General features: G+C 45.9%; 1 protein-coding gene across 2 annotated transcripts in view; it reads left to right on the top strand.

Annotated features, from left to right (window-relative positions):
* Positions 1 to 24,481, top strand: part of TMBIM4 (transmembrane BAX inhibitor motif containing 4) — a 57,717-nt gene that overhangs the window by 17,520 nt on the left and 15,716 nt on the right. For both annotated transcript variants that reach the window (XM_069629758.1, XM_069629759.1), the window contains exons 3-6: positions 2,008 to 2,113; positions 7,677 to 7,710; positions 10,203 to 10,320; positions 12,566 to 12,611. In XM_069629758.1, coding sequence (XP_069485859.1) covers positions 2,008 to 2,113; positions 7,677 to 7,710; positions 10,203 to 10,320; positions 12,566 to 12,611 — 304 coding nt within the window. The remainder of the gene's footprint in view (positions 1 to 2,007; positions 2,114 to 7,676; positions 7,711 to 10,202; positions 10,321 to 12,565; positions 12,612 to 24,481) is intronic.

Here is a 24,481-nt window from a genome sequence, read left to right as displayed (position 1 = left end):
AACTGTGTGAAAAGGTGCTGTCAAAGAAACGCCCCCTCCCCCCCCCAAAGCTCAAAATTTTATAACAACCGAGCTAATTAACATTAGTAACTTTGCAACATGAAAAATGATTGGTGCTTTCACGTTATGTTCTGTAATTGGGTCCAGAAACCTTCCCACACCGCCCTTAATTATAATTTGTGACTTCACAATACAACTGCCACTAGTGACAGTTCATTGAAACATTTGAGGTGACCAGCAGAGCTTTATTCATCTGTCCCATTCGTCTCATCTAAGTTCTCATGAGAAACCCTTTCTTCCATGGCACTGTCAAGAGCCTCGAACCACGGACATACTGCTATGCAAATGTTTCATATTAAGAACTCTTTGACCTTCTTCCCAGGTGTTTCTTTTTAATTTTTTTTTACTCCATCTAAAATTCTTGTTTTACAAAATGATTTTGTATTCTAAAATGGTTATGCTCTCCTTGCCTGTCGGTGGGTCCCATGAGTTCCAATCTGAGACCTCGGGAAAAAATAACTATTGTTTGCTCCTTACCATACTAGCCTGGGATCGTGGGACCGGCGATGAGTTACCGGCCACTACAGATTTATTGCAGATTAATAAAAAGCAACGCACGTTTTCTGCAAAGTCATGCTATAAGGCCTGCATGCTATAAGGCCTATTTTACAGCATTTCAGCCTACCCCTAAATTTGGTTATACTTGCCTGTACCCCTGCATTTCATTTATATGTAAGTTACTTTTATTTTGGGCTTGACCTGTATAACGATTAAAAGGAGCCCCCCCTCCCTTTTTATAGTGCTACTCTCGCAATTGGTAAGTGTGTACTTTTTTCACTTTGTTGAACTTGCATTTTTATTATATTAGCTTGCAAGTATGTCAAACCTTATTTTATTTTTAATCTGCCCTGTCGATGACATTTATATTTCTTTTGTAAAGGCATCTTTAAGACAGTAAATATCCTTTTATTGGCCTAAACATTTGCAGGGCAATGAAACGTGTTGTGCCTTAAACCTGTTGCTTGATTTTATTTTTGGATGCCAATTAACTTTCACAATACTGTTTTACAATTTGACATTAGTAGCACACACTTAATTGTACTTCAGACAATACTTTTTCCACAGGTTGTCTTGGTTCCTATAACGCTTGGGGTCTCAGTGTTCCTGAGAATTTGCTGGCGGAAACACCTTTCTGACATGTGAACCATCGTACCTTAACTTATAGTTTTCCCCCTTGAAGTGTTATTTGCACCTCTGAGCTGATAGACATTGGCTTTCCTGTCTAAATGGGTTTGTGTGCTGTAGAATTTTAAGATTCTTGATATGCTTCAGCCATTTGTTAAGGTGGGAAAGTCCTTTAAATCAGAGTTTCTTCTCTTCTAACGCAACGTTCATCCCAATTTTAATGACAAAATGCAAGCAGTTGTTGGTGGTTCAAATGACGGTTTATGATCTCCATTTTAGTCCAGAATGCATGACTGCATTCGGACAGTCCCTTTCTCCCACACACCCCTGCACCCACCAAGGCATTCTGTATCTGCATGGTCCCTCCCCCTCTCCTGTTTGGGTCGCATAGCAAATTGCCCCACAGGCATTCTATCCTGCCTGCTCCCTTCATTGAAATGTGCAGGGGTGGGATGGAGGGGCGGAGGAGCCTGCATGCATGACCATCGCCTCATACTTCTGGTGATTCCGGTAACAGCACATCTTTTGTTTATAGGTGCTTATAGTTTCAACTTGGCCTATAATCTCTGAGCCGGCAACAATCTTAAATGTTAAACTGGGGACCTTCCTGTAATTTGTAAGGACATTATGGAATTACTGTGAAAAAAACACAGAGCATCAGGGGCACAGAGGGGGGGTCAGAGGTGCGTGTCCTAAGTCCTGAGTGGGAGGCATTGTTTAAATTTTACCAGGCTCTTTTTCATTAGAGAGTTACTGGTTAATGGAAAACTTGTTTCTTCACTTCTTTTATTTATAACTTTGAACCTCTTTTCTTTCTTGCAGCCCTGCTCTGCTGTTGATTTCTGCCATAGGATCATTTGGTACGATAATTGCACTGACCGTGTACAGGCATCAGCATCCAGTGAATTTGTACCTTCTTTTAGCATTTGTAAGTACTCAAAAAGAAGTGTTTACTCTGTATTAAAAAGCTAGTTTCTCCCATTAATGGCTGCATTGTTAATGATGTGCTTCTCCAGCATGGGGTCTGGCATGGATTCACATGCTCATTAATATTCCCATTATCAGGCAGGGGATCATCTGTAAAATAAAAAACACTTTCACTTGAAAACTATTTCTCCTTTAAATCAATCGCTGTTCTCTGGCTCATACTGCCCCCATCCAATGACAGTCCTCTCACTAAGCCCCTCCTCTGGCAAACATCTTCAGATCTTTTTATCTCACGCTTCAGTAGTGGGAGTCAGCAAGTTTGTTCTCTGAACTATTTGTATGTTCGTCTTTTTGACGGAAAAAGTTATATTTTTGTTTAAAAGAAGCCTGTGTGCTCTTTCCTTAATCTGCCGACAGCACGGACCTGTTTCCGGTGAAGTTCTGCGCCCCTCAAGGCCGAAGATCCATCGAAGATTCTACACGGCCTCTTGGGCCTACTTCGTGCCCTCTGACCCTGACGGAGGAGGAGGGAAGGTCCCTCTTCAGGCCCTACACCAAATGTGGGCTATGGAGGCCCCGAACCAGCCTTCCTAGGTCGTCTCCCAGACCATGGAGGTATTGTCCACGTACGACTAAGATCAAGAGTCCTTGCATGCGGTCCACAAGGACGTTGGGTTGAAGAGGAAGACTATGGCGCAGGGCCTAGTTTTCCTGTTTTACCTTCTCAGCCGAGGGACATTTCCTTGGATATTCTGTCGACTCGACACACCCTGGTGTCAGAGATCCAGATGAAGATGCCTCCGGTTCCGGTACCTGTGGTCCCTGATCAGCCTCCAGCGAAGAGGAAGCATCATCAGATGCCCCCATTTCAGCCTCCTCCACAACGCTGGGTCCCTTCTCCCCCAGCAGACCCAGTCATGGGTACATGGACGGATATGTCCATGACGACGGATGATGACGAAGACATTGTCACAGCGGGTAGTGAATCTCCACATTTGGATGCCCCACATGTGTATCCACCGGACGAGGTGAGATCCTTCCACTCCATGCTCGTGCCCGAGGAAACCAAGAAAGATGGCTTCTTGTATCAAAGGAGCAAGGCCAAGAGGAAGACTATCATGGCGGTGCCTTTCCTGGACGATGTTTGGGAGGAGGGCCTGGCCCTCATGAAGAACCCTTGCATGACTCCAGCCAAACCGGATAGGCTGGAGAAGAAATATAGGGCACCGGACTCTGCACCCAAGTTCTGAGGTCGCAGCCATCGCCGGACTCTGTGTCAGCAGCTGCGAGGAAAAGGTTGGTTAACCCGTCCTCGACTTTGGTCCCTCTGGACTGCGAGGGGGTGGGTCGGGGGGTGGGGAGGATGGACACCATGGGGAAGAAGGTCATTTGCACTGCGGCATCAATTATCAAGACGCCCAACGCACTGGCGAACCTGGCCAGGCACAACTGAGAATTGTGGTACAAGCTGGGACTGATCCTGGAGTTCCTCCCCGTCGATAAGATTGTCATTGCTGTCTTCCAGAAGGGGAAGTGGCGTCGGATCACTCCATCACAGTGGCTTTGGAATGTAACCGACACAGGGTTCCGGCAAATGGGGAAGTTTGTCTGCCTTCAGCGGCAATGTTGGATGAAAGCCACGAATTTCCATTAGGAGGTCAAAGCAAAGGTGCTGGACATGCCCTTTAATGGAGAGAATCTGTTTGGGAAGGCTGTCGACGAGTCCCTCCAGACCATCAACGCGGATACGGAGACGGCACGTTCCCTGGGCACTCTCCAGAGGCACTGCTCATAATCTCTTTCTGCTCCTCCAGAGGAAAATTGAGCAGGTCTTCAAAAGGATTCTCCTCATCGTACCGACAGCCTTTCAGGTCCTCAAACTCAAGAAGCCTACAGAGGCTGTTCCCAGGCCTACAGTGGCAGAGGACAGCGTCACCCGGAGGGCAGGACACCGGCGCTGAAGCAAGCCTGAACCGACCGGGTCGTCTGTCCCCCACTCATCCACCCTGGTGGGAGGCCGGCTGACGAGGTTCGTCAGCAAGTGGACAAAGATCACCACCAACAGATGGGTGCTGAACGCCTGAGGACACACCCTGGAGATCTAACACAGGTGTCCGCGGATCCCTCCAGTTACCCGTCTGCACATCCCTCAGCTTCTGGATGAGGTACGGCCCATGCTGAAAAAAGGGGCGATATAGCTGGTTCTCCAACGACTGCAGGGCTCAGTCTATTCCAGATACTTTCTAGTCAGAAAGAAGACTGGGGGATGTAGGCCCATTCTAGACCTGCGATGTCTGAACAAATACCTAAACTGCCAAAGGTTCAGGATGGTCACGTTGCAACACATGCTCGGCCAACTGGAAAAATTGAGACTTCTTGACGTTGTTGGACCTGGAGGACGCCTATTTCCACGTCCCCATTCACAAGAAACGCCAGATGTTTCTACGTTTCGTAGTGCAGGGACAGCACTACAGTTCGAAGCAATACCCTTCGGCTTGAAGTCGGTCCACAGAGTGTTCACGAAATGCCTGGTACCAGTGGCAGCCCATCTGTGTCTTCAGGGCATACATGTATATCTGTACCTGGACGACTGGCTGATTTGTGCCCACTCACGGGAGCTGGCCGTCAGGGGGGGGGGGGGGGAGATGGGGGAGTTTGGGGGTTGGGGGGGACACAGAGATGACCGTCCGGCTACTGATGGATCTGGGATTCTCTTGTCAACTATACAAAGTCCTGCTTAATGTCATCGCAGGAAGTGCTGTTCCTAGGCGCCAGACTCCATACAATGTCTTGCATGGCGTCGAGGTGCAACGGCTGTTGTCGCCGAAGACGGCCACAGTGCAGGCCATCAGTTGTTACTGGGCATGATGTCGTCCTGCATCTACTTCGTCCGTCTCTGCAGGTTGCGACCCCTGGATACAGTTGTACAGAAGCTTCACAGACAAGATCTCTCTCAACGAAGAGTCCGTTGGGCGATGGGATGGTGGGTTTTCCGCTCCAACATTGGCCAAGGCACAGGGTTTCAAAATTCCCCCCCATCCCCCACATACCAGGAGACTGTCACCACTGACGTCTCCCTGGAGGCTTGTGGAGCACACAGGACGCCTGCACGCCGAGGCCTGTGGCTGCTGGAGGAGAAGGATCTTCTTATCAACATCCGGGAGCTATGGGCTGTGTTCTGGGCCCTGAAAGTCATTCCTCCCGTATCTGAAAGGAACGCGGACAACACCACCCCCATGTTTTACATCAGGAAGCAGGGGGGTACTCTATTCCCGACGCTCTACCAAGGAATTGCAGGACTTGTGGCGCTGGGCCGTCAGACATGGGATGTTTCTCATCTCGCTCCACCTGGCGGGAGTCGAGAACACCATTGCAGACTCCCTCAGCAGGGAAATGAGCTCCTGCCACGAGTGGGCGCTTTGCCAATATCAGGTGGACCCCCTATTCGTCAAATGGGGCCGACGCCAGATCGAGCTGTTTGCGACGGCGGCAATCTCCAAATGCCAGAAGTTTGCCATGCAGATTCCTCCAGCTGAGAAGCCTCATGGACACATTCTCCTTCCTGTGGGAAGGGCTGTTTCTGTATGAGTTTTCTCCGTTCCCTCTCCTGCTACGAGTCATCAACACACTCTGTGTCAATGCAAGATGATACTCATCGCCCCAGTGTGGCTGAGGCACATTTGGTATCCGGACCTTCTCAGCCTGTCATCTTTTCCTCCAGTCAAGCTGCCAGTGGTTCTGGATTTTCTCACCAGAGAAGAGGGCGCAATACTTCATCCCGACCCAGGATCGCTGAACCTGAGGACTTTGCTCCTGCAGCCCTAGAGTTTGGATTGTATGAGTTACCAGCAGACAGCAGGGAGTTCCTCGCCAAGGCCAAGATATTGTCGACCTTGAAGGGCTATGGTCACAAGTGGAAGCGTTTCGCTATGTGGTGCCGGTCACAGAAGATTACCCTTCTGAGGGTCACAGCGCCACAGATCCTTCCATACTTGTTAGCCTTTGCCAAGGCCGGACTGGTGCATTTCTCCATCAAGGTACATCCGGCGGCTATCTCCCGCTATAGCGGGTCACCAGGAAGATCTTGACTTTGGTCCAACCGACTCGTAAAGGAGTTTCTCAAAGGACTTTTCAGATCTTTCCTGCCGGTGAAGGCTCCTGACGTGGTGAGAACTCAATGTGATTCTGACGAGGCTCGTGTGGGGGTCTGGGCCTTGGAGCCTTTGCATCAGGCCCCACTCAGGTTTCTCTTGTGGAAAGCAACTTTCCTTGTGGCCATCACCTCTGCTAGAAGGGTAGGTGAGCTCCTGGCCCTTCTTGCAAGCAACCATACCTGTCTTTCCACAAATTGAGGGTGGTGCTGTGTACGCACCCCTCTTTCATGCCGAAGATTCAGTCGGAATTCCACCTCAACACGCCTTTTGTGTTGCCTGTATGTTTCCCGAAACCTTTGTTGCCAAAAAGGGCCTTGCACTCGCTGGATGTTGCTCATGCCCTGAAGTTCTAAGTGACACGCAAGAAAGTTTTTGGAAGACTTCACAACTGTTTGTCAACTTTGGTCTTGTGAACCATTGGAAGGCCTTGTCCAAGGCTTCCATTTCAAGGTGGCTTTCCGGCTGCATCACGCACTGTCATTGTTTGGTGAATTGACCGCAGTCCGGCTGTCCAAGAGCCCACTCCAGCAGAGCGATCGCTGCGATGACTGCGTTCCTGTCTGGTGTGCCCCTGCTGGACATCTGCAGGGCTGCTACGTGGAGGTCCACGCACATCGTCGCGAAGGATTCCAGGGAGGAGTGCAGAGTCGGCCAAGCAGTGCTACGAAACCTCTTCTGGTGAGGCCTTTTTGTTCCTCTTCAATTTTGGCTTTCCTCTAGGATATACTGACTGGGCGAGATGAACAGTTAGTTCTGATTAAAATAATCAATTTAATTTACTGTCTGTCCAAAACTGGCAAACACTGCTTATCCCTGGTTGACAGAATATGACCCTACTCTAGCAAAGGTTTCCCAAATAACAGTTTTCTTTTCCAATGTGTTCCTATTCCTGGGTGTTGGTGGTTATTTTGATGCCAAAACACGTTCTTCTGCACCAAAAACTGGGATTTACAAAATTGCCTTTAGCCAATTGGGACCAAGCATATCCCATCTCTGTAGCAAGTTTGTTTGCAAAATAACTCCATGCAGTCCAATCAGAATAACCGAATAAGAGAACATGTGTGTTCTAGTCTACCATTCGAAGTAGATTGGTCTGAATTCTTACAAACGTGATTTGAGAAAATGTATTTGTGCATACAGTTTAAAATGTACGATTTTTAATAGCAGCACAAAAATGATTTTTGCACCAGCTCATGATCGTTCATTAACACTGTGGAGCTACTGGGCAGCTTGAGTGTTGTGAGAACAATAAAATGCCATTTTGGTCCCTTCCGCCAGTCCCCGTGCTGATGACGTTTCTGTAAATGAGATGTGCTTTGCAGTTTCAGGAATTTTAAGCATAAGATGTACATGTGGACATTTGTGTAATTGCTGCAATGCCTGAATAAGCTTCTCCATTTTATTTTGCAGACCGTGCTAGAGGCCGTAACCGTTGGAATCGCAGGTGACTTATTTTCCTTAAGCCACTGCTTAACATGGCTTGCTTACTTAACTGTCTCGCAGTTTCACTCTCTTGCAATCCATGCCTTTTCCCCAAAGTTGGACTTTGAAAAAGGTCCTTAGAAATGTCGTTTTTGGCCTTCCTGAAACCCTTCCCTCTGTGATAGTATATTTGATATAGTGTGTGTGTGTGTGTGTTCTAAAACTATGGCACCACAGGAAGGGTTTGGGGGTTTATATTTGTATACATGTATTATTGGCTGCATGCTCTGGAAATACCTGTGTGAAGCGCTGCCTCTGTGGGCTCCAGAAATACCTCCAGGAAAGCTCGTTTCAGGATGGTGGTGGTGTCTACAAAGAAACCGGGATTTACAAAAACCAAGCTGGGCTTCAACTCTTCAGCTGTGAGATCCCTGCTGTTCAAAGGGGATGGTCTCAAATCATGTCGGCTCTTTAAGGAAGTATGTCTGACTCGGTGAGTAACACGAGTGCCATGAATTTCTAAGCCTGGAACACATCCGGATGAATACCTCAGGAGCTGCTTAGCTGATTCCTTAAAGAGAAGGAAGGGCTACGTCACAAGATCAAAAGCAACTTTTTACACCTTACCTTTGTTACTGTAATCCGCATGGAATGCCTGTTTAGGTCTGGTAATTTGTGCTATTAATCGCAATAAAATCTTTTAATCCCAAAATGATTTTCAGTGGATGTTAAGTGCTGCTGGAATTATTTTTGGGCCAGGTTTAAAAATGGCATTTGTTGTGTACATGTAACACAATGTGTGTCAACTAAGCTGCTAAGCGGCCATACCTAAATGTTTTTATCGCATTTAACATTCACTGTGGTTACCACTTTGCAGAAATGGGTGCTACAGTTGAGCGGTTAAGGCAATAACTTGCCACTGCCTAGTCTGTGAGTTCCGGCTATCTGTTCAGAGATCTGAAAATCGTTCCTTCAGACTTGTGGGAGGCAAATTAGTTTATTGGCTTACATTAATTTGGTGAGTTTTCAATGTAGGACTACGAATTATGGACTTTCAACCTGTGATCCACCAGCCTAGATGTCAAGGACCACAGAATGAAAATCATGGATGACCACCAGGTGTCGCTGATGGCACTGAACCGGTCTGCCTCTTTTCTGAGGTTTCCAGGGTAAAAGGCTGTAAAAGCATGATGGTTTGGCTCACAGCAATCAGTTTACCAGAATGGAGAGGTTGGAGACTGCTCCTACCCATGCTACGTGGAGTTCAAGGGTCCTGTGTTCGCCATAGTTTTTATTTGTGATGCTGATCCATTATGTGTTGGTTGCAGCACATGCCCCGTTTCATAACTGGCGTCTATTGCTACCAGAGTCTAAACCACCTATCTCGGTGCCCTCTGGATGACCTAGGTATGCTCCACAGCTCGATGACTGTGAGTAGGCCAATAAATCAAACTCTGCGCCAAGTAGCACATTTTGTTTGAAATCTGCACCGCATCCTCTCTGTGGTAGCGGAAATAACAGCTTCAATGCTTTTTTTTTTTACCTCATTGGACGGCATCTGAGAGATCTACCAAGAGGCCTTCGGCACACCCAGCAAGGGAGCCACTTCTGAGCACGCCCACTTGGCTTGGAGAAGCTCAACATAGCAGAAGGCATGCAATACAAAGCTTTCAGCATGCACTAATGGACTAACTTCATGACTTTGGAGCAGCATTTGGTTGAGCTGCAAAGGTGTGATATCATTTGCATTTTGTATATTTTCTCTTTCAAATTAGGCCCATCGATCTTTTAGCCAAGCAACATTTGTTTTTATTGAGAGTGCTTCGAATCACATGGCCCGCAACCTTTCAAAAGGGTTGTGAGGCAGAAGCATGGAAAATATTGGAGGCTAAAGCTGAAAGGGAAAGACTTGTTTGTACAATGCGCCGACTGTGTGGCGGCCATGATGGAAAAGGAGGGTAAAACCATTCACTTATTCTATTTAACAAATCTTTATTTCGAAAAAGGAAAATATTAAGAGCCAGTTTACCAATACAACCACTTTCCTTTCTTTGAAAAAGGTGGGCTTTGGGGTGGTTTAAAAACATAAACATTACATAGTTTCACATTTAAGAATTGGAAAAGTTCAGACCGCATTGAATGCGTCGGTTGCTATCGGGGAGGTCAATGGCACAATCGTAAGGGAATGTGAAGCTACTGCATCCTAGTTGAACAGGATGGAATGCACACGCCAGCATCGGTCAGTCGTCCGAGTCCAAATTATCTGGAGGAGAAGAGAGCAAAAAACAAAGGTTTGGGAGTGGGGACCCTCCTGTCTGCCACCATTGCTACCAGGGGTCACTTTTTTTTTTTTTAACTAAATTCCTTCAAAGGCATTTGGCAATCCTCCCATTTGTGATTTCTTTTCAGCCGGGGTTGTGTATGCAAGCTCTAGAGGGCTGCTATTGTAACTAGGTTAACCTTCAAGCAAGTTGCCGACCTTCCTTCAACGCTCTTCTTTGGTTTCTTTTGCAGTGACTTTCTATGAAGTAGCAGTCGTTCTCCAGGCTTTTATCCTTACCAGTGCTGTGTTTCTTGGCCTCACCGTATATACCCTCCAGTCCAAGCGAGACTTCAGCAAGCTAGGAGCCGGGTAGGTTGCATCAACATCCACCACTTATGCACAGTTCGCTTTGTTTTTAATGTGTTTTCTTCTCTTTCTAAATGGATACCTTGAGACTTGTTTTTTTTTAATTTTTTTTTTTTAAAATGGATCAATTTCATTTTACTAGGATGACATTGTTTGAGTTCAAATTAACTATAAAATCCCTATTTCACTATTTTTGCGAAATATTAGCAAACTATTTCAGAGGATTGTATAATTTGATCCTGGGAGGTAGATGCGAAAGGGTGCTTCTGTTTTTTTGGATATGTGTTCTTTAAAGAGTTCAATCCAGTTTGGTAGCTATTTTAGTTGTACAAGATTATGGATCTGTAAGGGAACCGAAATGCGCACTGCAAATCCTGTCTCATCATGATGTATTGAGGGCTGTGCCTTCCTTTTAAGGTTCATCTCAAAGACCAATATTAATTACAGATTGGTTGCCAGTTACAAACCTAATTTGAATTCTAGAGTAGAATTTAAGTAGACATTGTAGGAAGTACGGAGTCGTGATGCTACGCAGAACATTGACATAGCACACATTGGAACATCGCATGCAGGATATTTCCAAAAACTCGCCAGAAATCTATAGAAAAACTGTGTATTCCAGATTCCAATGCAGCATTGGCGCTAGGATCTGGAAACTAATGTTTGCAGCTGTAGCAATTATTTCTATAATAAGACTGGTCACAGCAATACTGTATTTACCATCATAGTGTGCCTGTTTGTTTGTGCTCTTCCATTCCTAGCTACTGCAATCTTCTGATTCTCACTATTTTCCAGCCGTGTGCGTCTTCGCCACACATGTACTGGCAGCTTTTCCCCTCTTGAGCCACACTTGGTTCTCCTTTCTTACTGTAACCCCCTCTTCTGCTTGTACTGCCTTCTGCTGCCTGATGTAGGCCCTTAATGCAGTTTACCTACTTGTTCCCGCACCTTTTAACTGTTCTACATACATTTTACGTCTTACCTTTTCCCTTCCTGCACTCCCCTTCCTCCCAGTCTCCTTTTTTTATGTTTCAGCACTTGCACGTTCTAAATAGTCTCACGACCTAATCAGAATGTTTGTCTTCCTCTCTTCTCCCCACTTCCCGAACTTCCCCTCCACTCTGCTCTCATACCAAAGCACTTGCATGTTTCAAGACCTTTTTAAGAACGTTTGATTTGTTTTATGCCTCTTTTCCCATCCCTTGTCTTGATGCGCCTTGAAACACATTTGCTGTATAGTGTGCATTACAAATAACCAATAAATAAAAAATGCTAGAACTTTTAGTATTGCGTTGAAGGCAGTCAAAATGTATACATGTTTGATCTTGCCTTTCAACTTATTATACATGATTCCTGCAAGCCACTGAACCACTTGCCCTCTTCTTGTCTCTCAAGCCTTTTATACCCCCTACTTTTAGTACCGACCTCTGTTCAGCCCTTTGCATCAGGTGTGTTTATAGAATTACTTCTACTGTTTTAGCTTAGAAACTTAACTCCAAGGGGCTAAAGTTGTCCTATTACTTCCGTGTCTTGGGCTGTAGATTCATGGGTCTGTGTGTTTCTGCTGACCTACAAATGAACAAGATGAGGCCTCACTCCCCCATTTCTTTTCCTCAGCCCAACCCCTGTTTTTTCACCTTTTCCTCCCACGCACTCCTCAACACTGTTCCCTGATGCCCCCCCTTGCTTTCATTTTTTGTGAAGGTTAATACTTTGCACTTTCATGCACTTTTGCCTTGAATTGAATTTTATTAGGTCATCATGACAAATGTAACACCCTGCAATTCACATGATGTATACATCCAAAAATGGGATGTTACAACACTAAAATGAAGACGCAGCCATATCTGCAAACCGTAGGCATCTGAAGCTTCTCTGACTTGGCCAGTAAAAGTTGGCTGAGCTGGTCGTGCAAACCACTTTCACCTGCCTGCTTAGCCAAACAATAGATTGATCACATAGTGGGAAAGCGGTCGTACTACCTACAGAAAAGTCTTCCAATCTGCCATATTACACCTGTATAAAGAAATATGCATCCTCCATTCTGGGCACATTATCATAGTCTGTTACTTGCCAGGAGTAGTCTTAAATTAGAGCTGTTTGGTGCCTTTTGTACCGTTACCTTTTTACATGTAGGACTTGGTAATCTTTTAAAAGGGATTTGTGGCTAGACTATTCTATTTTTCTTGCTTAATGTTTACTTTAATATCTTTTAGAAAGGCAACCCTAATAAGAGCTCTCTTTACAGACTTTTTGCTGCCTTGTGGATTTTGATCATCGCCAGTTTCTTGAGGGTAAGGTTTACTTTGGTCATTGTAAAGCTCTCACTGGAATAATTGCCTGCTAAATGTTCCTTGAATCTGATGTTTATTGATCCGTGTTTATTGATCCGGTAGAAAACCATGTTTTGTTAATCATTTAAGATGCACAGCAAAAACTGTTATCCGGCACCATTTCTGTATTTTGTGTATATTTGTGCATAGTGAGAGGGACTGATACAGTGGTATATATGGATGAGGCATTACTATGTGTGTGTGTGCACCTAACAATGGTGCAAGTGTAGCAGTGCGTAGGAATCTTTCTGCATCTTTCCTCCATTGACTTCAATAGGGCATCCATTTCTTAGTGAATTTACGACTCCATTGGAATTTTGGAGCCAGGTGAGGAGATACATACACTGTTCTGCTAATTTCATTTGATGGGCACTGGGTAGCCCTTCAGTCTTTTACTGCAGGACGTGCTTCTCCCATTTCTTTTTAACTTTAGTATTTTCTACTTGGGCTATGTGGCCCCAATCCACATTCCAGATTTTGTATGTCTGTTGCTGGGCAGAGTTGGGGTACCTAGCTTTCTGAGTGGCCAGCCTCTACCTGTTCGAAAGTTGCAGATACTTAACAGTGAATTTGGGATATAAAAAGGGGTATTGGAACCCCATAGGAACCAAGTCTGGAGACCCCACAAACAGTACTGCAGCTGTGGACCAGGATTGGCCAGGAAATCCACTTTCGACCACCATCTTGCAACAAAGGGCGACCCTCACAGAGGGCCTTAGATTGGTAGGTTCAAACCGTCTGCCCCCCTCTTCCTGCTACACTGTCTTGCCCCTTCTAGCTCTAGAAAGCATTGGTGGAATCATCCAATTTGTCTGCGCTATCTGGAGAGAGGACACTGCTTGAACAACGTAGAGCCTGGAGGCTTAATACCTAGCAGTCGTTGGTCGTAAGCCTTGAACCTTTGCTGCCTGCTGCTCCATCAGGAAGTGTCTTGTCTGGGAGACTGTCTTTTACTGCTTTGTGAATCTGTGTCTTTCCCTGTCCTGGGTCACCATAAAAAGTGAACGTGCCTGAAGTGTCCTGCAGGCCCTCCACTCTTGTGGGAGTCCATGTAGTTATCCTTCCTCATCGCCTGGCCGGCCCAGCTCTAAATCTTGGGAGAACAGAACTGCTGCTAGCCAAACCTCAACCTGACACTGAAAGCGACATCTGCGCCTTTTACCCCTGGACCTCCTGCAATTGGACCAAGGAAAGGCATGAGTAGTTGTCTGAATGGCTCCTACAATACCTGGGGGTGTTTAACTTCAGATTGGTGCATGGTGAACAAGATTGCATACCAATAAGGTGCACCCTGATTTAGTGGGCGTAAGATCCTTTTACCTTGCAGCGCTCCAACCTGAGCTTAGACGGTGAGTCCTAGTCGAGGGTTTACTCCTAGGGAACTGCCACACCTTTATACTTCTTTGAAAACTTGCCCATTGGCTTTGTCTTTGGGGACTCTGAAACCCCCATAATCCCTTCACATGTACTTGCCTGTAATCTGGTTCCAGTGGAAAACTGGTATTTTGAACTACTTTGTTAGTGAAGGAACTTTGAAACTTTAGGGTAATAACCTTTTTTAAAATAAATGTATGAATTGTTTAACAATTTTCCCTTCCTTCTGCTTTAACAGTATGGCGTTTTGATTTAACTGCACAGTGTTAATACTAAATATCGGGGCATAATCCCTTTGGGTTACCTAACTGTGTCGTGTGTGTCCCATTATTACCTAGTTTTGGAACTTAACTTTTTAATGCAGGTGTTAAAAAATGGTGTCTTTTTTTTTTTTTTATACATCTGTGTGGACATCCTAGTACTTGTCAACATGATCTCGGTGGAAATACACTAAACAGCGAACACAACATTGGTGTTCTTAACAAAACACCCTACAGATTACCTAGTATGTGTATCGCTACATGAGAAACCATTGAGTTTTTGTTGTATCCTGGCTTCCGAGATGTATGGTGTGCATGGTGTCAGAGTAAGAATTTTGGTCTGTCACTGGAATGTTTGTGGATTATTGACAATTCAGCCCAGGCAATTGGAGTCATTTAGCCTGGGAGTTGGGTGCCTGTTGGTCTGGCACACAAGTCTGGCTCCTGTTCTTATCAGCCTTTGATGTAACTTTGGGATGCCTGTCAAAGAACTTACACTATATTCATGTTAGACTGGATTTCTACGCTCTAGCCTGGCGGACAGATGTGTAGGTCATCTTAGTTAGTGAACAGGGCACAACTGTGGGAGCCGTAGTCAAACCAGTCATGGTAGCATGGAGAGTGGTCAAGGCTAAGTCTCAGGAAGGGTGAGACTGCTAAAGGGTCCACAAGGTAAGTAATCAAGGCTAAGGCTTAAACAGGTAGTTATAAAAGAAAATACTATATTTATTTGTGGCCAAGCAAACACTATACAAATAGACAAGTAATACTATCACACAACACTAATCAAATACATATATACAGCCCCCTGTTGCTAGTGCAATGACATCGCAATACCCCCACTCCACAATACTAAAAGTTAAAGGTAGTGGTTATAATTTGCAATGGCAGTCCACAATAATTACTTCTAAGTCCAACCCTAGATTGACTGGGGCCTTGTGCCCAAAATTCAGTTTTCATAATTTTGGGAGCTGGGAACAAGTGAGGAGGAGGAGGGTCTTGTGGATGGGAAATTCCACAAGTGAAAGGCAGGCGGCCACAGAATCATCCAACGGCGAGCAAGCAGCACAGCAAACAGTCCTTTGCAGTGCTTTGCGCTGCTGCAAGAACCGAGTGCCAGGGGTCGAGAAACCCGGAGTTGAGCGCCAACGTCGAGTCTCCTAAGGATCCTCCAGAAGCAGGACGACAGAACTTGTGTCCCCTCACGAGAGTGCAGGGCCCAAGGAGTAGGAAGCCCAACTGGTATCAGATCCGGGATGGTGCTGTTTGCTAAGCCGCTGAACTGAAAAGAGCCTGTAGCTGCCGATGACCTCCCAAAACCTGCAGCAGGAGCCCTCCAAATGTCCTCCATCTTGTCCCCAAGACTGAGGCTCAGTAACACAGGGTCTGTACTGCTGTAGCAAGAAGGAATCCAGCTGGGCAACTCTTCTTCAAACCAGAGGTACGGTCTAGACTTGGGGTACTTACCTCAGTGTTTTAGCTTTTCTCAGTTGGGAATTGCAGTGGCTTTCCTTTTTTAAAGTTGATTCAAACTCTCTTTTCACAGGGTTCACAGCTTGTGACCCTACAAGTGATTTTCTAACTCTCTATCTTTGTGCAAGTCTTTGATTCTAAGAAGTGCCTCCGCTCCATAGACCGTTTCAAATTGACTTTGGCTGTCCTGGCTCCCTGCATACTCTTCTAGCCCATTGTTTGTCCCTCATAGGTGGGAACTTGTTTTAGACTGTTACTGCTAGGAAAGGCTTGTCTTGATTTCATTGAAAGAGTTAGTTGTCCTCACATATACTGAAAACATGTTTAACCTTTTCCTTCCTTAAACCTTTCATTTCTGCAACCTCAATTGCCATTACTGTTCTTGTGATTGAAGTCCCTTCAGGATGTAGGAATTGTTTAAGAAGCCTATCCAAAGATTATCCACTAACTTGCTCTGATTCCGAAAAGTAATTTTAAAGTGTATTTACATGGTTACATGAATTGCATTTTTAAAGAACGCTTATTTAAAAATTGATGTTAACCGAAACCTTGAGTGTAAGTGTTACTTGGCTACTTGTATTTATGGATTTCATTTGTACGGCTCTACGGCTCACGTTTACACCTCTTGTGATAGGCCCGGCTGCTCAGTCACACTACCAACTTGTGTAGTACAGACCTATACCAAGCAGATAAGTGTTGTGTAGTCTCACACAGTGTGACTGCACCAATTCTTCACTGACACTCACCACTCCTGTTCTGCCTGTACATTAAAGAGATCATTATAGAACTGCTGATGAGATGTCAAGTCGTTAGGTTTGATTCCCCTGAAATTTGGCTGTGATGTGTAACCGGCATTGTTTTTTGCTGACAATACTGTTTTGTTAGCTACATCTCCTATGGGGTTTAGGCTCTCTTTAGAGTGTTTTTATCAACCAATGCAGAGCACTAGGGCTGAATTTAAATAAAAGCAAGACAAAGGTTCTGGTTTTCAGTCCAAGGCGATCCAGGTCCAATCTCTGAAAGTTGATGTCTTATATCGTGAACAGGTCTGCTACAACGACTACCTCCGCGTCCAATTCACCGACACTGGGACATGGCTTGCACAGTTGGACAAAGCGCAGGTTATTTTGGGGGGAAAAAGTGGTGGGAAGCAGAGTTTTTCTCTGACCATGGTGAAAGGGCTGTTCCAAGCACCCCCACGCCCCCTCCCCTGAGATTAGCATCTATAGAGCGCAGTCGACTTGCACGCTGAGCTATGGGGGCATGTCAACTGTCAGAAACTGGGGGCCATTGAGACTCGGGGCCTCATTACAAGTTTGGTGTAAGCCTGCCTGTAATATAGGCAGGCTCCCTCAACTTATGAAAAAATCCAGCCCCTGCAAGTGGGCAATTACCGGGTCATGCCGAGTTTTGCGGACCCGGTAATTGCTCATTCGTGGATACCAGTAATAAGGGACTCCCCATCCCCATTCGGCCCCATATGGCTAAATGGGAATGGGGAGGTTGGTAGCACCGGTACCGTTAATAACAGTACCGGTGCTACCATCCTGTTCTGCTCGCGGGTGCCGGTACGGCCACCAGGTCAGACCTGGTGGCTGCAAGGGCACCCACGAGCAGAACTTGTAGTATGGCGGTACGGTAGCAACAGTGCCGGTAGCGATACCGGCGCCATTGTTGCCTTACCGCCATGCTTGTAATGAGGCCATCAGATTTTAAAAATGCTCTTGAGGCTTCCGCAACGATCCCCTTTGCAGATGAAATGTGGCCTTGAGCCCATAGTCTTACGAGAGGGTTGGAAACTTTTTTTTTTTCCACTGGATTCGGTTATGGGTGGTGCCGGAGCTTGTAAAGTTTCCTAAAGCCTACCTTAATTTACTAAATTACCCTGGGGGCTCTGTATTCGCCTGTGTGATTTATCTAAAGAGGCAGTTGGAGGCAAAGGTTTTGGCAGCATGTCGGCGAGTCTCGCAAATTCACCACCCAGCATTAAGGAAAAGGTGAAATCTGCTGTTAAACCTGTATGAGACCTGTACCTCATTAAAAATTGCCTAAAGTTAAAAAACGGGGCTTGATTATTTACACCTGAAAGTGGCACAAGGTACAGGTATTTGGACTTGATTTAGCCAGCTTAGTCATGTTGTACTACTTTTTTATTTTTTTATTTTTTTCTAAATGGAGTTTAGAACATGCACTTGTGAAATGTACCTCTCAGTGGAAACAGGGAGTTCAGAATGATACCGGCTTTGTGGTGCACATAGCAAGTGTGTGTGACCCATTTCTTGTTTTTTGCGATGCTTACAAAGATGTGAGTGTACTTACTGCCACTCAAAAAAAGCTGGTGTTACCCACGTTTGGGGATGTTGCAAAATGTATTCTTCGCGCCTAGTTACATAGGAATGTTTCAATTACGCATTTGCAGGTTGATTTGCTTGGGGATTTTTTCCTATTCTATTTTCTTTTAAATCTTCATGTGTTGGTCTTTATGATATAAATTGGATACTCTACAATGTACATTTTTTGTGTGCTGATGGCATAATGACGAATGACGGCTGCATGTTGAGGGGGCTTCACCCTATATTTGGCAAGGCCATTAAACTAATATAGGTGTCTCCGCTTTAGCTGTTGGCTCCCAAATTACCTGCAGGACTGAAGTATAAAAGGTGACGAGAGTTAAAGCTGGGGGTGGGAGTTTGGAGGTAAGGTTGCAGTATGGAGTAGAGGCAGGAGAAGGGCAAGGAAAGCATTGGAGAAGGGGCAGAGGGCCATGACCAGGAGAGCAGCTGAGAGGAGGAGACCGGTGTTGGAAGAGGTATTAAGACTGTGGTGTAGGGGGCAGTGAGGTACAGTTATCAACATTGGCCAAGCCCACAAGGCCAACGTATCTGTGCTGGGAGAGTGGGGAGCTTTGTTGACCTGTGCCCAAAGACTGCAAGTGGCAAAGTTTAATCCAAGCAAATGAGTAGTGGACAGCTGAATTAGTTGCAGGCTAGCTGGGAGTTATACTCTGAATACCAGTGATAAAAGCATTCAGAAAAGGGAACCGGAAACTAGTCTGACAAGTGACTAATGCTGCTAAGGTTTTTGGGAGCCATAATCTGATGATTGAGGCGAGAGAGCCATGACCTGCCAGAGAGGGTAGAGACTGACCGACGCTCAGATGGAGACACAGAGAACCAAGTCTTGCGACCCCCCTCCCCCTGGGGGCTCTGCCTCGGTGGCCTCGCAAGACAGGCCTGATGTCAAAGGGACCGGAGTCTGCAGCCAGTGTAACATCCAAAAGCATAGTCCTTGGCTGGGGTGTTCAACTATCAGAAAGCTGTGTGGCCACAGATGCCCCCCTCCACCCCTGGGCCAATGTGCAATTGCAACCCGCGGAGATTACCCCAGGATGCCTGCAACCCAGAGAAACTCGGAGGCTTTTTGTAATCTTTGGCTTTTGACCTGAACCCTGACCACACAAACTTGTAAAGTAGGATTTAGGACTGTGGTCCTATGCAGAAGCTAGCTTTCTTCCCTGCGAGCGTTCCTCTAGATTGCTTTGGTTGTCACAGAATCCATGATGGAGAATTGATACCAGAAGAAAGAAGCTGCACCACACTGCCGAGTACACTTTGTAATGTTGGGGGCGGGCGGGGGGGGGGTGTGTATATATATATATGTATATGTGTATATATATATATATATATATATGTGTATATGTTCCAGGCTATGGCTTTACTACACAATTTAAAAAGCCTGTTTGGAAAACCTTTACCCTGTCATGTTGTTGTTACTAGCACGTCGGTGGGGCTTGCTGCACTAGTGCATACTAGTGCATGTTTCATATAAGTAACTGGACAATTACTAGCCCTTTCATAACTATTACATGTGAGAATTGTGGTATCTTATGCCTTAAGTGTGATTTTAAAATTCTAGCAATATTGGGGGGGTGGCGGCATCCCCTCCCCACTCCCCTTTCTTCCACCTCCTAGGATGCCCAGTTATGTGTGGTAAAAGCAGTGAAATAAATTCCTGTTTTTAAAGAATATTCAGTTCCTTATGCAAAAAAGCACTTCAAACACGTTCTAGGACTGGGTTATTTTACTAATCCAACTCTAGTCCTAGAGTTTGTCAGGAACAGTGCAGGATGATGGTCGGAGAGCACATAGAAATTTGGTTTCCAAAATTAACCCACCAATTTCACTGGATATCGGAGTAAGCTCTGAAGCCCTTCAAGGTATACTTGTGATGGTTCCTTTTCTTTTACCTTTGTAACGTTACATCCATGTGGAATGTCTGTATTACTGTGATACTGTGTGCATTCACTGAATGATCAGCGTGTGTGACGGCAGTTTATATTTTGCCTGCATTGCTTACTTGCATATTCTGTGGTCTAAAGCTTGTCTCAAAGCAGTAAGAACTGCGATTAGGTTAACATAGCAGCATTTGACATTTAGTTGCCTTTAAGTATTCTAGCGAGAGTGCTGTGGATTTAGTCCACGTGACACGCGTTACTATTCAGTAGTTCTTTGGAACTACCTTAGCCAGCTTCCCCGGTCCTCTAAATTCCGCCGGCAGTGCATCTGTGCTGGCGCGTTTGCAGAGGCCGGTTATCGTCTTTTTGCGTCCGGCTTGCTCCCGGCTGCTCTGTTCTCTCCCTCGCAGCAGGTAGGCACACTGCCCTGGCAGTTTACCTTTAAGTGTGCCCATTCTTCATTTGCTGTTGTTACAATGTGTCTTATGCCAAAAGGGGTCCTAATAGATATTTGGCTGCCGCCCTCTCAAATCCTACGAGGCCTCTGCCACTTAAAAATGGCCTGCCCGACCACCCATTGGTGGTGTCTCTTCTCAATACACGCTCCCTCATGTCTCACACACAGTCCAGCTATGATCTGCTGGCTATCGCTGTGTCTTGGCTCAATTACGCCATTTGAAACGAGGCTACTTTGGCGGTCCCCCTGTTTATTTGCTCCGGCAGGCTGACTGTAAAGATGCCAAGGGTGGGGGGTGTTGCCTTACATTTTTAAGAATACACTTCAATCTCACCTATCGCCTCGTATTTCTCAGGTTGAGTGCGAATTGTTGGTGGTCAAATTAAAAATTCATGACAATACCCCTCACACTATCATTGTTGTTTATCGCCCACCTAAAACACCCCAATTTTTTGAAGAACTGCTGATGCACTTACTCACGGCTGTGGCGGTAATGCACCAGTTGTTTTGCTGGGTGACTTTAACCTCTGGGCCAGTGTGCCAACTGATAAAGCCGCCCAGTCATTATTAGCTGCACGTTCTACTATTGGCTAACCCCAACAAGTTATGGAGCCCACACATTGGGGCGGGGGGGGCATATTCTTGATTGGATATTACTACAACAGGTGTCAGCTTCCACTCCATCCATTGCTTTGTGCCCCTGGTTGGACCATTCTTTGCTTACTCTCTCCGTCAATCTACCTGCTTCGCCCCCTAGAGTGGACTCCATTCCTAGACCATTTATTAGGGTCAAAAGTCTCAAACGTACGCATCAGACTCTGGCTGGCACTGAGAGGCAGGCTCAGCGACATACAGAACTGACAGTGTGCCTGTCCTTTCAGCTCACATAAAAGCCACCATTGATTCTCTTATGGATGATCTTGCTCCCATTACCACCAGGCTCGTCAAGTCCGGAACCTTGTCCCATCATTGGTTCAACGACGACATCCTCGCTCTTGGGCACCGCGGGAGAGCAGCTGAGCGCGCCTGGCGTAAGCAGCTTTCACCAGCCCTGCTTGCTGTTTACAAACTGCCAGTAAAAAAAGTTCAAGGCTGCCGTCACTCTAGCCAAATCCACGTATTACAACAATAGAATTTCACAAGCTAAATCAAGTTCCAAGGAACTCTTGCAATACTCATATTAAGACCAGCTTTCTCCAAGATTCTGCATGGTGCCAAACCATCCATGACGCTTTTACAGCTAAAATTGCCTCTCATCTGGAGTCCAGCGTCTCTTATGATACTCCTGTTCCTACACCTTCTCCTGTTATCCTCATTTAGCATGGTCCCCACAGATCAACAAACTACCCCCAAGCTTATGTTTTCCTTCACTTCCTGCATGGTGGCGGAAGTGACTAAGATCATTCTTGAAATGAAACGGACCACCTGCAAGAGCGATGCCTGTCCCTCCAGGTGGTTGGTTGCCTCAACACCATCGGCCCTTGGGTTACCGAGCTTATCAACCAATCCTTCCTGGAGGGTCGGGTGCCAATTGATCTGAAAGCAGCATGGATTACACTGCTTCTTAAAGATAATCTTGACCCCTTTAGCCCAAGCACTACCGCCTAACTATTACTAACATGCCCTTTCTTCTGACGGTGATGAATCTGACTTGAGTCCAATCTGTCAGCCATTATCGATCGTGGTCATCCAGCACTTCTCATGTTACTCTCTTTCGGCCGCTTTTGATCTGGTCGACCACGAGTTGCTGGCATCTAGGCTGCATCACTAGTGGGCTGTTCTAGTCTTTCTACACAGTGGTTGGTCTCCTTTCTGGGTCCTCGCAATGCTCGAGTTGCCATTCATGATGCCTGCTCTTCCTCTACTTTACTTGCGTGGGGTTTTCCGCAGGGCTCTTCGCTTTCACTCTTTAACATGTACATTCTCCCTCTCCTCAAGATGCTAGACGACCTGGGTGTCCGTAATACTAATTATGCCGATGACACCCAGGTCATCCTTTAACTTTCAGGCATTTAAACTCCGGATTCTGAGGCCATCAGTGCCATCATTGATTCGTGGATGGTGGCGAATGCCATGGCCCGCAACACTGGTGAGACCGAGATTATTATCACTGTCTCCAATCACATGCTCAAAAATATCAGCCCGGAGTATGCCACCTTTTCCATTTCCAATGTCACCCTTCCTGTGGCTAAGCACGTCAAAACGCTTCACATTATGCTCGACTCTGAGCTTACTATGAGTCAACATGTAGCCAAGACCTCTGCCTCTTGTGGCTGGATTAACAAACAGCTGGGTTACCTGCGTCCGTTTATCTGTAAAAAAAAAAAAAATGTCCATCCTAGCCTCCACCTTTAATCGACTTGAGGCTTGACCATTGCAATAGTCTTTTGGCAAGCACTGCTCGGTCCATTCTTGCCGCCCTTCAGGTCACACAATGCTGCGGTTGGAGCAGTGCTAGGCATCCTCAGGCGGCAGTCTTTCACTGAAGCCAGATGAAACCTGCACTGGCTGCCTGTGAAGCACGGTTTCCTTTTAAGATCTTGACTCTCACCTTCAAGGGCTTCACCCTTGCACCGCCTGTCTATCCAAGCGCATTGAGCGTTATGTGCCATCACGATCTTGGGTCACTTGACCAGGCTAAACTCAGCCAACCCAGATTTTGCTTGGCCAAATATGGGAAGACAATGTTCGATGTCTTGGCTCCCGCCACCTAGAACTCCATACCATTGGATCTGAAAATGATTGCGTCTCTTGCCGACTTCAAAAAGAAGTTGAAAACTTTTCTCTTCAGGGTTCCCTAGATTTAGTTCACACTTTTTTGATGCTGTTTCACTGTTCTGTTTGCTGTCTTCTGTCTGTCATATTTGTGCGCCTTGAGGCCCTCAGGCGTTCTTGCGTGTTAAGAAGAATTAAAATAAATAGTCTTCATCCTGCATGGGCCTGCCTAGATGTTCGAGTTCATTGGTCCGTAGCCTGGAAAGGCTCCTTCACCTGACTTCACCCAGATACTTTATGGAGGTCCCATGAGCTTGCACTCCGCTTCCAGGGTGTGCACTGAGGCATTGTTTATTTATTTGGTATTGCGCGCCAAACCCATTAGGTAGCACAGTAAAGGTCAAGACAACTTAAGCTTAGTTACATAATGTGTACAAAAGAGCATAAAATATACACGACAATTTGAGAATAAGCAGGTACTTAGGAGGTAGGCTAACAGTCATTAGTTCGTAGCCATTTAATTACATTGAGTCTGAATTTAGGAGATGGTTGTTCCATTCTGAGGTCATGCGGTAGTGCATTCCAAGTTTGTGCTGCAATAACTGGGAAGCTAGATCCTCCAACTGTGACGCGTTTGAACCTAGGCGTTCATTGGCTGTTCTAGTTGGCTGTGTGGATGATCTTCTATTTATCCTTTCAGCAAGGTAGGGTGGGGCCTGGTTGTTTAAGCTTTTGGAGGTAAGGGAGACTGTTTTTAGATGTATCCTGTCAGATATTTTTAGCCAGTGAACCGCTCTTCTAGCGCCAGAGATGTGTTCTCTCCTGGGGGTATTCAGGGCTGCTCTTAGGGCGTTATTTTGTATTCTTTGTATTTTATCAATGATATTTTTGTTGGCAGCATTCTTCTCAAAATCCTAGATTGCCCCTGAGGGCTTTCACCGTCATTCTAAGACACTGGTGCAAATATGGTTCCACACCACTCGCAAGTGTGGTGGGCACAGTTTGCCTTCTGAGTTGGAGGCTCCTGCTCACAAACACCAGTAAGTCCAGGAAACTATGGTTCATCTTTAAGAATGTTCTAAAGCATGGTCTCCACTGCAGGTGTAGGACAGGTTTCCTAAAACTGCAATAAGGAGGGCATTTGACTGAGGGGAAGAAGCAAGCCTCAGTCATTGTGTAGGGCATTCAACCTAGGAGACCGCTTTGAATATGGATTCTCCATATCAGCCCCAAAGAGATGTTTGGGTTTATCATCTGCGCTCCCATCATAATGTCAATGCCATTGTACTCGTTGGCCACACCTGACACTTCTTGCCAC

This window comes from Ambystoma mexicanum, chromosome 12 (genome assembly GCF_040938575.1).
Source record: "Ambystoma mexicanum isolate Mex_15411 chromosome 12, UKY_AmexF1_1, whole genome shotgun sequence".
Taxonomy (NCBI): domain Eukaryota; kingdom Metazoa; phylum Chordata; class Amphibia; order Caudata; family Ambystomatidae; genus Ambystoma; species Ambystoma mexicanum.
This window is presented reverse-complemented; position numbering and strand designations above follow the sequence as displayed.